General features: G+C 37.9%; 2 protein-coding genes across 3 annotated transcripts in view; one reads left to right on the top strand and one right to left on the bottom strand.

Moving 5' to 3' along the window:
* The window catches only part of LOC145495285 (14-3-3 protein zeta-like), a 10987-nt gene extending 2428 nt beyond the window's left edge, over positions 1 to 8559 (bottom strand). The window contains exons 1-4 of the mRNA XM_081474879.1: positions 8143 to 8559; positions 7852 to 8011; positions 5755 to 5918; positions 534 to 629 (exon numbers count right to left, since the gene is read on the bottom strand). Of these exons, the coding sequence (XP_081331005.1) occupies positions 534 to 629; positions 5755 to 5918; positions 7852 to 8011; positions 8143 to 8448 (726 nt within the window). The 5' untranslated portion in view covers positions 8449 to 8559. The remainder of the gene's footprint in view (positions 1 to 533; positions 630 to 5754; positions 5919 to 7851; positions 8012 to 8142) is intronic.
* A 307-nt stretch (positions 8560 to 8866) lies between these two features.
* Positions 8867 to 16192, top strand: LOC145495288 (putative peptidyl-tRNA hydrolase PTRHD1). Of its 2 annotated transcripts, XM_081474882.1 has the most exons (3): positions 8867 to 9072; positions 13721 to 13936; positions 16022 to 16192. In XM_081474882.1, the coding sequence occupies exons 2-3, from the start codon at positions 13739 to 13741 to the stop codon at positions 16190 to 16192; spliced, it is 369 nt and encodes a 122-aa protein (XP_081331008.1). In that variant the 5' UTR covers positions 8867 to 9072; positions 13721 to 13738. The 2 variants fall into 2 exon arrangements, with proteins under 2 accessions (XP_081331008.1, XP_081331009.1); XM_081474883.1 differs by lacking the exon at positions 8867 to 9072 and having other exon boundaries at positions 13706 to 13936.
* Position 16193: the final 1 nt, after the last annotated feature.

The following is a 16193-nucleotide window of genomic DNA, read 5'->3' as shown; positions in this document are numbered from 1 at the left end:
TTAGCTACTGATATTCTCGTACTGATTTTAATCGGCTTTCATCGCTTCAATGCGCTTGAATTTTCAGAACCGGGCTCTTCCTAATTTGCATAATCCGTAATCGGCCCGTGGGCATTACGGGAGAATAATGCCCTACAATTCAGTGACAATTAACCAATCAGAGCGCGCGTTATATCGGCCACAAGCCAAAGCCATATAATAATTAGCTTTAAAATGACATTGCTGAACTATGTTAAAAGAGTCTGAGCTGACCTTTTAGAAGTAAAAGTGTCTGCTTATTGCAGGTTTTGTGTGACAAAATCGATTAACATTGGTGTCCATGTCCACCTGACAGAGCTGTCCGCGGAATGCAGGTTTATTTTACAGTAAACGTGCAAAGAAAATTTAGGGACTCCAAGCTGGTGTCCAATTAATAGATGGTGTCTGCTTAATATGGGTTCCTCTTAACACAGGTTTCACTGTATTACAACTACAAGACTTCAGCTACAGATAAGACGAGAAGTGAAATGGTTCATAGCTATCTCGCCACTTACAGTCAAGTTATCACGTAGTAACTGCATTATAAGGGTGCTGTCCTTGTAGGATTCCTCTTGTAATTTATCAAGCTCAGCAATGGATTCATCAAATGCCTGAGAAATACCATGTAACAATAAAAGGATAAGATAGATCATAATATAATTATATATAATTATTACACTCCAGGAGGAGCTATCATAAAAAATAATGTTATCACTTAGAGGAGCTCAGTCACAGTATTTATACAGTTACTTTGGCCTTGTACAAAGTAACCTTTAAAGTGAAGAAAACTTGAAAATAGTAGTTTACTAAGATAGAAAAACACTAAAGAGAAAATAATAAACCATAAAGGAACAAGAAAACCTAGGGATAAAGAGAATCCACACGGATTACAAAAGACGAACTTGAAAAATTCAGGTTAACCTTTTTAGGATATGTAAAGCATGACCAAGCTCCATCAAAATTAATTTTCAGGGCCTGATTTTCTGGAACAGCTTAGAGATCAGGTTAGGAGACACAAATAACCAAATTAGAAAGGTTACTATCCAAGAATCTGTAGGATTACTAATATGAAAAGTTAAAAATTGGCTGATGATAAAAATGAGACTGCTATTGTCTGTTAGTGAGGGAAACTCCCCACACAACTTGACAAAAAAACTTAAACCAACCTTTAACCAAAGAAATACTTTTTCCCATCCTCTTCTCGAATCATTAATAATTCACCATGTTTACCAAATGAAATTATGGCCATGACGACATTTGGATATCTGATCTTAATTACCATAGATTTTTGCAACTTTATTTCTCCGTTTTCTCCTTAGTTTTAGTTTCAGTTAACCACTTTCGATATACTAAAGTTCAGCTTGGCAGCGAGGCCTTGAGGACACAAACAAACGAAATTGAATGTCCAGGTTTATTCATTTCTTTTGTTTGTGTCCTCTAGGCCTCGCTATCAAGCTGAATTTTAATATATCAAAAGTGACCTATTGAAAAGATATGTCAAAAACTCAAGACAATGTTTGACCACAATTCCAAACACCTTGAAGTCTGTCAAAAATACTTCACTGCACATCATATTTTCAGCTCTCTTCTCGGTGTCTGGAAATGTGGTTGAACATGGTCTTCAGTGTTTGATATATATTACATCAAAATGTCAGTCTTCTCTCAATTGGTTTCGCTTTGCACTTTTTCCTGGAGTTTTCATCTGGAATGACAAACTTCATTTGGTGTACCTTCTTTCGACATGCCATCTTTCGACATGCCATCTTTCGACATGCCATCTTTCAACATGCCAAGTAACCTGGGCTATGTCAACAAAATAGATTTCTTCACAGTCGAACTCAGAATTTTAGTGAAGAAAGGTGGATTTATTTCACATCAAATTAAGGTTAAGAGTATCAGAAAGTCATTCTGTGAGATATAAATCGACTGCTTTAAATGCTTACACCTTGAAAATTAAGTGGCAGTGGTGGCCCAATTCTACTGAAAGTCACTATTGACTACACTCAAATTGTTTTAATTTTACTCTAATAGGCCCTTTACAGCTGGGGTCCAAGACCACATTTTTCCTAGAAAATTTTTATATTATAGGCTATAACTTAAAGAATGCAAGAAATGGAAAGAGCACATCGAAAATACCAAAATGGCCAAGTTTGAGGCCCCTGGCATTAAAGAGGAAGTTCATATGACTGTTTGAATTTTCCGAAAATTTAGAGGATTTGTATGGAAAATGTTGCTGGAGAGCAAAACGTTGCTCTCCAACAACTTTTTCCATACAAATTTTCTTATTCTTTTAAAAATTCAGACTGTCATAAAATCTCATTCTTTAACGATGGGGGCCTCAAACTTGGCCATTTTGATATTTTCGACATGCTCTTTCCATTTCTGGCATTTGTTAAGTTATAGCCCATAATTTTATGAAAAATAGGTCACGTGATGGCTTAGCTGCAAAGGACCTATTGGGAAACATGCACAGTCTAAAATATTCTTCAGCCATTTGAGGTTAGAAGTGATTTGTCATTTCTTTCACTAATAACTGGACAAATTGCCAGTTTCACAGTTTACACAGTCTTTCAGCTGTTTGCACAGCATGACAAAAGATGGCATGTAGAAAAATGGTTGCCATTCCCTGCTAAGTAAAGTCATAAATGATCATCACAGTTATGTACACAACGTAAAAAGCTGTGAAAATAAAGCTTTCTTTTCACAGCTGCTTACGTTGTGTACACAATAATTATTGAGGATCATTCATGACTTTACATCTTTCAGAAATATAGAATCTTTCATACATTCACTTGCAATCTCTGCTGTGCACATAACCCTGAATACTGGCGCACTTTGCCTGCAGGTGCCCTTCTCTCTACAGGTTCACCTTTGGCATCTCTTTTCAAGACTCTAGCCAGTAATATTTGAATCTTGCAAAGAGTCAACAAAACATTATCTCTGCATTTTTCAACTTGCGCCTTAACCCCTCATCATAGTTGCAAACCACATAATCCTCACAATAGTGTACAGTGCACATTTGGGAGAATTTAAAAGGTCATGCAACCCTAAGCTGTATGGAAGGGTTTACTTTCTTCCGAACTTTTTCGAAATTGCCAACATTTTCAGACAATCCACTTCCCAAGTTCAGTAGCTCATAGCCAATTTTATTTTAAGAGTTGCCTTTTGGTGACCTCTAATGATGAAATGGTCTCCAGATAAAAATTATGGTCACCAGTTTATGTCACTTTCGTTCCTTCATTGTGGGGGATACACTGTACATCATTACATGGAACATAAAACCGGTGATTCTGAGCCAAAAAACATTGACTGTACATTTCATGGGTTTTGTCTATGCCTTTACCACTGTGTTACTGATATATACATATAAAAAAAACAGAGAAGGGATCAAGAATCAATAGAAAATAAGTAGTGTTACTGCGATCCATTATCGTACCCAGAGTTTTCGTTTTACGTTGTCAGAAGTTGAAACGAAATCAATATGGCACCTCAATTGCAAGCAAGCATTGGAAACATAGTGCTTCTTCAGGCTTTGAAGTCAAAACAGGCCATGGCGAAAAAAAAATCAACAAAAAAAAAAATGGAGCATAAGCAATTTTTCAGGTATATCATCTAACTTTTAACCCATTGACGCCTGAATGAATTGCACTCGACCCACCCCTAAATTCCTGGGTGATTTTTTAACATTTCAGAACCAGCGCAGGCGCTAAAAATAAACCATATGCGCAGTAACCACATACACAAGATCAGGTTTCAAGGTATCGCTTACTTAAAGAGGATTTCCAGTCCATACTGCACACTCTCAAGAATTTGTTTAAGTTTTTTGTTTTGTTTCATGCATGAAATCACAAAATGTGAACATTTTGGAACTACTTACATGAAGTAAATTCAGAGTTTCAAAACAACCGCCATTATGGACGCGAAGCAGTGCGAAGCTTCAAGTTTTGTTCTTTCTCATATCACTTGATGAAACAACTTTGCAGTTGTAAAAATCAATGAAGCAGTTGGAAAAAGAATTTGAAAGGCCTCAAAGATGAAGTATGCGGTTCATAATGAAAAACACCAATTCGCATTCCATTGAGTGAGGTTTTTTATGTTTATAAGCATTACGGTGCCAAGACTGTGCAGCACGGACTGGAAATCATCAAGTTGAATAAATGAAGGGCCAAAATATCAAAAAATATCAACAAAAAGAACTCAACCTGATGTGTAAAACTGATAAGAAAACAAGAAATTATATTACTTCTTTGCCACGCAACAAAATGCCCAACAGAAGACAAGAAAATTGAATAGGTGAAATGAGTTAATTATTGACTTCGGAGGACAAAACGAAACCACAAACGACAGAATTTCCATTCTTGTACTACAACGGCTAACATTTGAGGAAAAAATGGACAACAAAAGTGAAAGACATAAGTAAAAACCAATTTACAAACAAGAAATCAAATAATTGCTTTGCCACACGACAAAATATTACAGCGCAGTGAAAAAAAAAAGATGAAAGTTGTATATCAAAAAGACAACAAAAACAAGCCAATTATTTTGAGATCAATCACATTTCAACTGTGTTAAATTAGCGGCCAGTTAGTTATTTTCTCGGCAGTTCTGGCAAAATATATATTTGACTGAAGCGAATAAACTAAACAAACAAATCGCATGGAGGTCACTGTAAATTAAAAATGAAGAAATCCAGCGTACAAGCTACTGTTCACTTTTAAAACCTAAATTCCTAAATACAGGGAACCAAATGAAAGAAATGCAAGAGGACATTCAATAACATTAAATTTTCATTCAAGCTGAGGTGAAGAAACCTATTTAAAAGCAAAAAATGTACAAAATTTCACAGACGTGCTTTGTTGCATGGCAGCATGTTCAAATTAATTCTTCATGCTAAAACAAAAGCTTGAGTTTTTGCCAACAACTTTTGCAGTTATTTTATCGGCCGTGACATTACCAGACATTCCAATAGTTGAATTCAACTTCAAAGTACTGTAATACTGTACATTACTTTTGTTTGCTTAAGTCCAGGAAGCTGCTTTAAATCCGCAATCAATATTCAAAACTCACTTGAAAGTGTACCTATTGTCATGTTTTCATGGCGGGTAAAGGAAGAAAAAAAAAATCTTCACCAGAAAGGTTTGAGGACTCTGAACTCCTTGATCTTCCATTTTGAGGCCACCTAAACATTGATTTATATTTTCCCTTTCTATTTTAAATCCTGAAGCAGTAATTTCCCTGTGTTAAGAATGAAAACAAGACCTTCGAAGTTTGTAGTTTTGGCCTGCATCACGCCATTATTACCTACACCTTTTGAGTGCAGGATTTTAAGAATAAAATCTCCTTTCTGGGACCCCTATAGTCCTCTAAAATTATGATCAAGACACCGATTCTGAGTGGTTTATTTGTCCTCAAGAACAACAGAACAATAAGAGAACCAAAAAACTCTTCAGGGAGGGTAGGAAAGGCAATTGTCCAGATGTGCATTTTTCCAGGCGGTTACGGGTGGCACAGGAAATTGGAGGGGTCTTTCGCTCCGACAGTTATGGGTGGCACAAGAGTCAATGGGTTGATTTCTTCAGGAACAAAAACAGCTGGCCAAATTGGCGACCTTGGTGGTAATTTTAGTCACCATTATTTTTTCAGTAGCTGTGGCAACCAAAACAGTGGCAGCTTGGAGCCCTGCATTTGCTTATGAAAACTTGGCCTTGCAGACTGATCATCAATATGTCAACTCACCTCTTTTGCCAATTTACAAGCCTCATCAGGTTGATCCTTAATTTCATAGTGAAAAACTGAGAAATTGAGAGCCAATCCAAGCCTGATGGGATGCGTTGGAGTTAACGATGACTTGGCCAGTTTATGCGCTCTTCTGTATGCTTCTTCAGATTCGCTTACTATACCTAAAAATAGAAAAATACTGAATAATTATTGTTACATCACCTGTATTACTTTAAACTTCATAAGACACTGCTGTAAATGATGGGACTAGACAGCAGTATCAGTGAACTACACTCAGGCCCTGACCACACTAAGATGTTTTAAAAGTATCCATTTTAGTCTCAACGAAAATGAAGCTTACTATTTCCACCCACACTAGGGTTTGGGTTTTCACCTGTCCACACTATTGCATTTTTGTATGAAAATCCATACTTTTTTATATGTTTTTGCCTATCATCCACACTAAAATGCCCGAAAATGCTGCTGGAAATGACAGTATATGACACTTTTTTCGGCACTGATTGCAAAAGCCTCAATTCCAAAACAATGTGTTTTCAAAAGGCTCCGCTTTTAGAACTGTTTTCGAAAGCCCCAGTTTTCATCAGCATTTTCAGTCATTTTAATGTGGACGACAGGCAAAAACACATAAAGAGGTATGCATTTTCATACGAAAATACATCAGTGTGGTCAGGCCCTCAATGCTTTCCCATATGAGGTGCAGTTATCAACAGTTAGCGTGCTGGATTCTGGGTGGAGATGGGGGTTGGGGGGGGGGGGGTGGGAGGGGAGGAGGAGACACAATACTGTAACACTGATGCCAAAGTGATAAGTAATAGTTTAAATGAATAACTTAGGTATCTGGAAAACCAGTCACCTATACCGAATAGTCGTTAATAGTGCCAAATAGTCCGAGTTAGCAGCCTGATTCAACAGTGGTTAACTCTCAGTAACATTAGGGAGTTTAAGAAACCATGACTGCTTCGCTTAGGACAACGTCGATTAAAAATTGAATTTATATTTTACCTAAGAATCTCACAGTACCCCAAAGTCATATACTTTGTTTATCACTGTCAAAACTATCACGAAAGTAAGTCTGAAATATAAATTTGAAAATTAGCCATTGTGGTTCATGTTCTCTAGACAACACAGAATTTGGTCATTTCCCATCGAAGTTTTGCAGAGGATGGCTAAGAAATGTACCAAGAATTTTAACGCACATGCACAGCCATAGTACTGCTCATTAAATCTTTTGTTTAGTAACGTTCCCATTGCTGTCATGGTTTTCTTCAACTCCCTTTTACTACAGTGTATGAGTGTAATTACCCTATAACCACCAATGCTATTTATGCTAACCAAAGTGTTATTGAGGGTAACAAGAGTGCTTTTTAGGCTAACCAAAGGGCTTTTCTGACTAGCCATGACTATTTGTCACTATTTGAGACTATTCACCATAAGTAGAATTCTACTTGTATTCTTATGCAAATGCTGCAATCTGATTGGCTGATCTACTTGTATGCTATCAGCCATTAGAGTGCAGTGGCACAAGGTCGTCCACATGACGACAACGTTTTCTAGTTTCTACAATTTTTCAAGGAAGATTTAGAAATACTACTGGATCATTTAATTGTCAAGAACCACACGAATCTGACCATTATGTGGTTTTAAAACCTGAAAATTTTCAATGAACCCATGAGTGTGCATGCACAAATGCAAGTTTCAAGTAATCATTCAATCCATACTATTCTACTGAAGCATGAAGTTTAATGAATGTTGGGAAATGACTGGAAATCATTGTTTGGAGGAAATTTAGTTAGAATTCTACTAGAACAATAATTAGAATATTCACTCTCAATTTCTATGAGCTCATTGATTCAGCATTCAGCTTCACCAACTATCACCTCATAGAAACCTCCAGCTCATAATCTCATTGCTAAATATGCACTGTTCACTATTAGGATTTTCCAGCCTCCTCGACATGTACAACTTCTGGAATTGTACTATGTAAGTTCCTGTAGCTACAATAGTACTACACTCCAGAGACCACAGATATCCATACTGAAGAGGTATATATATTTAGAATGATGTTCAAAGTCTTAACAGGACTGACATACACACCTTCTTTAACAGATTTATCATCATCTTTAGGGGCAACTTCAGCCTTGTACCGCAGGTAATCTCCCTTCATCTTTAAATAGAAAACTTCACCCTCCGCTTCATCTTGGTTCGGGGAATCTTTCTCAGTAATACCTTTAATTAGATACGTATCCAAAAGATCCTGTTGAGAAACATTTCCCCTAAACTCTTAATAAGGTAAGACCATTGTTTTGAGATAAAAACAAGCCGTCCACAGTCTTTCCGTTAAATGTACGAACACTACTGCAGACAAGGGTGGGGTGCGATACCTACCAGTACTTCATCGCAGACTTTATTTAATTCCTTCTCAATTTTCTCCCTATAATCTTTAATGGACGCCTTCTTTTCACCATTATCATCTTGTTTCTCCTCCAGAGCTGTCACAACCCTCCAAGAGGAACGCTTGGCTCCAACCACATTCTTGAAAGCTACAGAGAGTAGATTTCTTTCTTCACTAGCAAGAGACTTTTTATCTTTCGTCGCTTCCATCATTAACTTTGCCATATCATCGTATCTCTCTGTCTGTTCAGCAAGCTTTGCTGCCTCTACTCTCTCGTCTGCCGTCATTTCATCATTCATTGTGTTTTAAGTTCGTAATCCGACTTAAATCTGCCGGTATTTCCTAACCTTCACGAGGAAACTTACTATCCAATATGGCTGGATCAAGGACGTAGTGGAGCGAGCGGGCGTGCTTCAACATTCGCATGCGGGGGGTCCAGGTATCGCCGTGGAAACTCGTGACGTTTGCTCATAAATTAAAGAAATGCATAAATTATTTTACAACAGCGCGATTTTTTGCGTGAATATTTGGATGATTGAATGAAGCTGTGAAGCACTGATAATCGTTTCCTACGATTTCAAACCAAGCTGTTATTTAATAAATATATCGGATTGGAAAAGTAAATTAATTCGATATTGCTATATGCAGTAACGGGTATGCCTTTTTTCAGATTTGAAATTTATAAGCTTTAAAAATATACCTGAAAATGAGCTCACATCTGTTGTGTCTACGATCAGTTTTTGCCAGAAGGACCGGCCCTTGCTAAGACTCCCACCTTGTTGTGAAAAGAGAAGGGGCGAAGTCGCATATCGGGAAAAAAACTCAGTCGAGTCACGACCATTCACTATGCGAGGGGATTGGGAAAGAGATTCGGGTAATTCAGCGCTGTCCAGGTTAAATTTACCATTTTAACTGATTTTAAGGTGAGTTAAGTAAGTTATCTTTCTTGTCTTGCAACTGACAAGGGTTTACGTTTTCAGGGGGCTCAGCCCCTACTTGCTCTCTTAGCTCCCTGAAAAGAACCTGACATAAAGCTTATGGTCTATATATATCGTCCGAGTCGTCGGATATTTTCACAACAGACTTCGATCCATTTGGCGCGAAAATGTGCTCGAACATTTATCCGCGGACACAATTCCGAGAAGTGATCAGGAAAACTGTGAGCTTTGACAAGCAGATAATTTCCAAGGACAAATATCCGGGCATATTTTTAAAAGTCAAATGGAGTCTATTGTGTCTATTATCCTTAATATATTAATAACTAGTAGTAATCACGGATTATGAGAGTGCGTTCGACGCTCTCACTTTAATATCTAATTATATATCGTAAATAAATGATTTCACTAGCTGACTTTCAACCTTTGTCTATTGCTAAAATCAACATTTTTCAGCAGCAACCGAGGTTTTACAGTCAGATATGCATAGTGTCAAAGTCCATGCTAGTGAAGAGGTCACGATTTGTTGATACGTTGCATGACGCTGCCAGTTCCTGTAGTCTCTCAAGTTTCATAGAATATTTAAATTACCTACATTATTCTAAGCTGGCATTTGCAGTCGCGTGCTCGTTTCGCGAATAATTCGAGTATTTCCCCTGATGAATAAAGTAGTCTTATGGATCTTGCCTTCAGAGTACTTTTCCACCGATTCCAAACAATAAAATTTCAACCGGATAAAGACTGAGCTATCTGTCACGACTGGAACTAATCAACAAATGCAATCAAAATGTAGCTGTTCCCACAGTTATCATCCCAAAGCCAAGTCGTGTTAGTAAACAAGGACAATTCCCTCAGATTGCGATAAATGCTGCCGTCGAAGCGTTTAAATTCACCAAAATCTAACGCTGAGAGCACATAATAGCGAGGCGTACGGCGACTGAATGGAAAGAAGTAAAAAAAAGATCCATCGGAAAGACAAGCTCACATGGCCTGCTCACATACTCACATGTTCGCCACATGTCTTATCACATGTCTTAGCATTAAACGGTACCAGTTTACTGGCCATGAAATGCCTCTGCAAAAATCAAGGGGGGTGGCCATTTTGGTGTCCTTACAGGAATGTGGTGTTTTTCAGCCTAGAACCGTGCATAGGGAGACCAACTCTGAAAAGCCACAGGTCAAAATTAGGTTTGTGTTCCACTTCGTCGAACGCAATAATATTCTTAATTTCGCAACACGTGGGCTGTGTTGAAAATTGGGGAATATATAAACAATATATACGAAAATATGCTAGAATATTTGTCCGCAGACGTTATCTGTTCCGAGAAGCAAACAGTTTTCTGAGAGCATAGCTCGAGGAAAACTGTGAGCTTCCACGAACAGATAATGTTGAAGGACAAATATCTGAGCATATTTTCACGCCAAATGGAGGCTATTGTGTCTATTATCCTTCAAATCTTTTTCCCAACATGTGCAGTTTTGAAAATTGAGGAATATCTCAGGTATCCCCCAGTTTTAGCTGGGGAATGTCCGGTCATGTGAAGTGTTTAGACCAGTCGTGTGCGAGGGAAAATATTTGATGGATATAACACTCAGATATTCCCTAGTTTTAGCTGGGACGTATTCAGTCACATGATGCCTTAGACCAATCGTGTGCGAGCAAAAATAGGTGATGGATTATAAACACCAATATATTGGTATACCCAGTGGATAATAAAATAAACAATAGCCTCCATAAAGTATACTAGGGTATACTTTCGTCCCGGGAGGGGGGGGGGCGCACTGCCATATATGGGCTATATAGGTATGTGCCGCTGTGAAGGGTATGGTTTTCAAGCAGTTTACTCTGGGATAGGGTATATAAATCAGAGCGTTTGGGTCTAGAATGGGGTATCATTTTTCACAAAACTGACTGGTTGATTGAAGATGTTATCTAGAGTAAGGAAACCAGAAAGTGCCACTCAAAAATATAAAAAAATCAAATCAGCAAGTTTAAATTTACGCAAATCAGCCTCAACAGCGTCAATAGATGGGGGGATTTGGGGAGTTTACTCTAGTGTAGGTTAGCAAAATTCAGCTGAACTAGCTCTGGTATAGGCTAAGGGTTCCAGGGTCACAGCGGCACATCCCCACCCAGAAATTCCCAAAGTACCCCCCTGGGACTTTCGTCCGCAGACCTTATCTGATCTGTTCTGAGAACTTAACTGTGAACTTTGAGGAACAGATTATGTCCACGGACAAATATTCAAGCATATTTTCGTGCCAAATGGAGGCTATTGTGTTTATTATCCTTGAAATATTTTTTGCAACAGGTGCAATTTTGAAAACTGGGAATTATCACTCAGATATTCCCCAGTTTTAGCTTGGGTATGTTCAGTCACGTGATGCATTTAGAGCAATCACTCGCAAGTGGAAATATTTCTTGGATATTATAAACATGAACATTGATAAAATTAAGCTTATATATTTCACTTGATTTGTTTTATTAGAAAAAGATCCATCACTTATTGATCGATCATTTGTTGATTTTCTGAGCAAAGATCTAAGTAAAGGAATTTCAAGTGGGAATAAGAAACAGTAGAATCCCATCTACCAACATTTAGACCACCCATGTGTGGCCAATCAGACTGTGAATTTAGCTGATAATTGGCCAGTGGGTTATGCTATTTGACGAGAGACAGCATTGGGAGCTGGTCCAAACTTCCAGGCCAGTAGCAACAACAAAGATATTGCCTATTGCCATAAACCTCAACAGGACATGGCATTAGGGTCGAATTTACACCTTCTGTAGGAGTGGGGAGCAGGACGTTGGAGAGACAGGGATGGATCTAGGGAGTTCAAGGGGAACCCCCCCTAAATTAAATAAAAATGAGACATCTTAACAAGCTGACTTGTCCTCAAAATGCCAGAAATCCCATTTCCAAGGACCTCAATTTTAAAAAAAAATTTCAGGGGGAGGATGTTGTTGAATCCCCCTGCAGGGGACCACCTTGGGTGGCCCATATATTGAATCCCCTTCTCTAAAATCCTGTAACCGCCCCAGGGAGGGAAACAATATTGTTGTTCTTACATTTCATTTCCTCATTAGAGGGTGAAGGCCAATTCAGCCAAAATTCTGAAACCAAACAATGTGCTGGCAGGCAGTCCTTTTAAAGCCATCTGCATCCATTCACAAAGATTAACTTTTGTCAGCAAGACAAATATACTTTTCAGCTAGTCAAGAGAAGGGGTGGTGAATGGTAAATGCAAGACTTTGCAAGAAAGCAAGCATTTTTCTATGCGAGTGCCTAAGACATTTTGACATCTTTAATAATTTTTTGCGAGACTGAGACTTCAAAGTATTTTAAATGCGAGCTCAAGGCATTCATGTTCTGGGGTGGATCAAGCTGAGGTTTGGGGGGTTTGGTTGAACCCCCTAAATTTAAAAAAAATGAGACATTATAACAAGCTGATTTGGCATCAGAATGCGTTAAATCCGATATTTTCCAAGGAGCTCAATTTTAAAAATTTTATGGAGGAAGATGCCCCCCAGACACCCCTACAGGACAGGGGTGAATAGGTTTTTGGATCGACAGGTTTGGCCTTAAAAAGCACACGGATTGTGGATTTTTGCGGTAAATCGAGTGGATTCGTGGATTTTGAAAACACAGTGGATCGTGGATCAGCTGTGAAGTTTGGCGCGGATTCCAGATTGTGCCTGTCTTGATGTTCTGATCTTGGGTCCTAAACGAAATTTGCCCTCTCCAGCCTTGGTCGGTATGTTAATGAGTTCATCCAAATTATTTATTTTTTCGAGCAAAGCTCATTTAAACTCAGTTGAGACTGTTATTGAAATTGTACTGTGTCATCAAGCATGTTGCCTAAGTCTTTATCTTTTTTTTTTGTTATCTTCTTGTGCGAAATTACTTGTAACAATAGCATTCACATTTACCTTTCCAGTTGTAATTGTGGTTTCGGATTTAAATAAAAATATTGGCAGATCGACAGATTTGGCCAAAAAAGGCACGGATCAGCAGGTTTGCATATCCCTATTCACCCCTCTCCTACAGGGGACAGCCTTCAGCAGTCTGTATCTTGAACCCCCTTCTCTTAAAAACCCTGCATCTGCCCCAGAGGTTCAAAGGTATATATTATAAAGCCATTAACATAAACATATTATAAAGCCATTAACGACTGGGCCACACTACCAAGTGCATTAAAGAAACTGATGCCGAAAACTATTTTTAAATACAAACTGAAACAGTTTTTATTGAACCATTTTAACCTTAGTTAGTAGTATTTTAATTCTTGTTTTAGTTTTTAATCTTAGTTAGCTTACCGCATAGGTTTTTGTCCTTTTTATTGTATTTTAGATTTTAATGTATTTTAAAGGTTTAACATTTGTTTTCTCAGAGGACCCTCCTGAAAACCACCTTATGGTGATTTGAAGTTTCCTCTTAAAATATTGTGTATTATTATTATTATTATTATTATTATTATTATTATTATTATTATTATTATTATTATTATTATAAAGGTGCTCAGGCAGCATATCTAAAAAAAATCGGTAAAAAATCAAGACTGCCAGAGAAATGGCTTTTGCCACTGAGACAATGGTATTCAAGATATTCAAGTCTTAATACTGAGTATTCTGCAGGATCCACCTAATCTTCCAATGTCATCAACATCGGCTCAGCTAGTCCAATATGTGGTGGTTAGAGGTGATCTTCTAAGATTGTTGTCATGGCCAACAGGAGCTGTCATAGCACAAGCTTGCCACGCAAGTACAGCTATTCTTTGGATGCATCGTAATGATTCTAACACACTACAGTACACTACTGACCTAGACAATATGCACAAGGTTATTCTAGAGGTGAGTCACTACCAGGCAGAAAGCAACACCATTTATTTATAGTCAAGTGGGCACTCTGGGGTGAGTGCCAGTGAGGGTACTCCTATGTGAAATGGTCAGGGATGCTCATGGATTTTGGTCTCACTAATAGGGTGTTCAGGACTAAATGCTACTATTTTTAGCCATCAAGGTAACTTTTAGGGTTGCTCGCGAAGAAATAATTAAATACGCTGTCGTGTTGATTTAAATTGGTATCCCTCAGGGGTCAAATAAAGTTCGAGCAGCACCCAGATTGTTTCCCTTCAGGTTTAATTAAAAAGTGAAAATCCCCAACCATTGCATGTGGGAGTCTCCCCGGGGTGCAAGTAACCTGAATCTCCAGAGTTTATGCCACTTTCCACAGCATGAAATGACGAAGAGTAACTCAAATCCTCTGGAAGGGATGCCAGCCTGGGGAACTACTTTGTCATCTTTCAGGGATCTTTGGGTAGGGGTGTGCCACTGGAACACTGAAACTCTTACCCTATACTAGGCATGTTAAGGTGGATTTTGCAATACTGTTCTAGACTAGCTAGACACCAAAAAACCCTACTCTATCCCAGACTAGCTATTTTGCATGCAAAAACTTTATTACTATCATAGTTTAGCATGCCAACTAAACCAATGTCTTACAAAGTCACTTCCAAGTCTCAATTTCTATTATAGAACCCCGGATAAAGAACCCTGTTCTACACTATTAATACACTGGTCACTTTTCCAGTAAATTATACCACATTCTAGACCAAAACTGTCCAATTTCTTTACTCTATCCCCAGAATAAACTGCCTGAAAACCATACCCTTCTCAGCTTACATATAGGAGTACTTATTTTCTGGGACTGCACAGTGATTCTGTCCAACACTTAATCCTACTCCTTTCAACTCAGGGTCTTATATGATAACCATTGTCTTAAATATATTTCATGGTTTTCTCATCTTCACTTTGTTTTTTCACTAAATATCATTCCTTGAGAGGAAAGCACTGAGGCTAAAATGTGTTCAAATTACCTTAAAGTAGCCTAAATTTGAGCTTTGCAAATGAAACTCCTTTGATACATTTAGCACTTGTAACTGTGTCAACACTAACATGCAGATTAACCTCCAGCAATGTGATATTCTATTTGCCGTAGCCTTCTTTATGAGTAGAAGTCGGTTTTAGGCAATTACAGTCAAACCAAGGGAAGTGTACACCTCAAGATTACATTTAATTTGATGAATTGATTATTTGAATATTGAACCATTAGCCCTATTCTTGGAATGACTAGTGGTTTCAATATTCAAATAATCAATTCATTAAGTGTAATGTTGAGGGGTATGCTTCACTGGCAATTGGTTTGACTGTAACTACTTTTTGCTTGTGCCAGCCTGCAGACACTACATCTGTATCGCTGCAAAGAACAAAGACCCTTTCTAATTCACAGCCTGTTAAATTTTTGAAAAACAAGCTCAAGAGAGACAAAAAGAAAGTTTGAGACCTTGTTTTTAGACATGGGTGGATCCAGGATTTTTCAGGGGGAGACAGGGGTTGGCTGGATGGTACCTTGAGGATGTAGAATCTATGGGGCATGTTCCCAAAATGTTGCATTCTTAGAGAATATTTGGAACCTACTGTACCTAATTAATTGAAAACAGTTTCACTTGAAATACTAGCAATGCCACAAATTAGAAATTACAATGAGGTAACTGACCAGAGAGTTTGCCTAAAGTTATTTCTGCCATAATATGTTGACAACCTTTTTCAATTTTTACTGTTTTGCCTCTCCAAAAATGGGGTGGCTTGCCACCCATTTCACCCTGTTCCCCCCCCCCCCCCTACATCTGCCACTGTTAGAGCACTTTTTTGTTTGATTCTGGCATATACAATACTGTAATAGTTCTTTTTAGTTACTCATTTCACCTGTTATACTTTTCTGTAAGTTGTAACATTTTAATTTGTAATTGTCTATAAATTTGTATGCTGCTTTTTTCCCAGTGAATAAATCAAGGTTTTCTGTCTAATGGAAAAAGTAAAACAATGAAATATTTCATGGAATTACTGATCTTGTGAATTTGTTGACTATATTTGCAGGCTCCAGGTCAAGATGAACTGGAAAAGTTATCACAGAATTTATCAGCCAATCAAATTGATCACAAGCTCTGGATCGAACAACCAGAGAACTATCCTACTTGTCTTGCGACTAAACCATATCCCAAGCAACAAATTCAGTCTTTCTTTAAAAAGCTAAAATTATTTAAATAAC

This window comes from Orbicella franksi, chromosome 8 (assembly GCF_964199315.1).
Source record: "Orbicella franksi chromosome 8, jaOrbFran1.1, whole genome shotgun sequence".
Taxonomy (NCBI): Eukaryota; Metazoa; Cnidaria; class Anthozoa; order Scleractinia; family Merulinidae; genus Orbicella; species Orbicella franksi.
The sequence above is the reverse complement of the archived record's forward strand: the minus strand, read 5'-3'. Positions and strand labels throughout refer to the sequence as shown.

Coding starts and splice junctions, on each gene's coding strand:
- LOC145495288 (XM_081474882.1), top strand. CDS start 13,739: ATGTCATCAACATCGGCTCAGCTAGTCCAATATGTGGTGGTTAGAGGT. Junction 13,937..16,021: donor TGCACAAGGTTATTCTAGAG/GTGAGTCACTAC, acceptor CTATATTTGCAG/GCTCCAGGTCAAGATGAACT.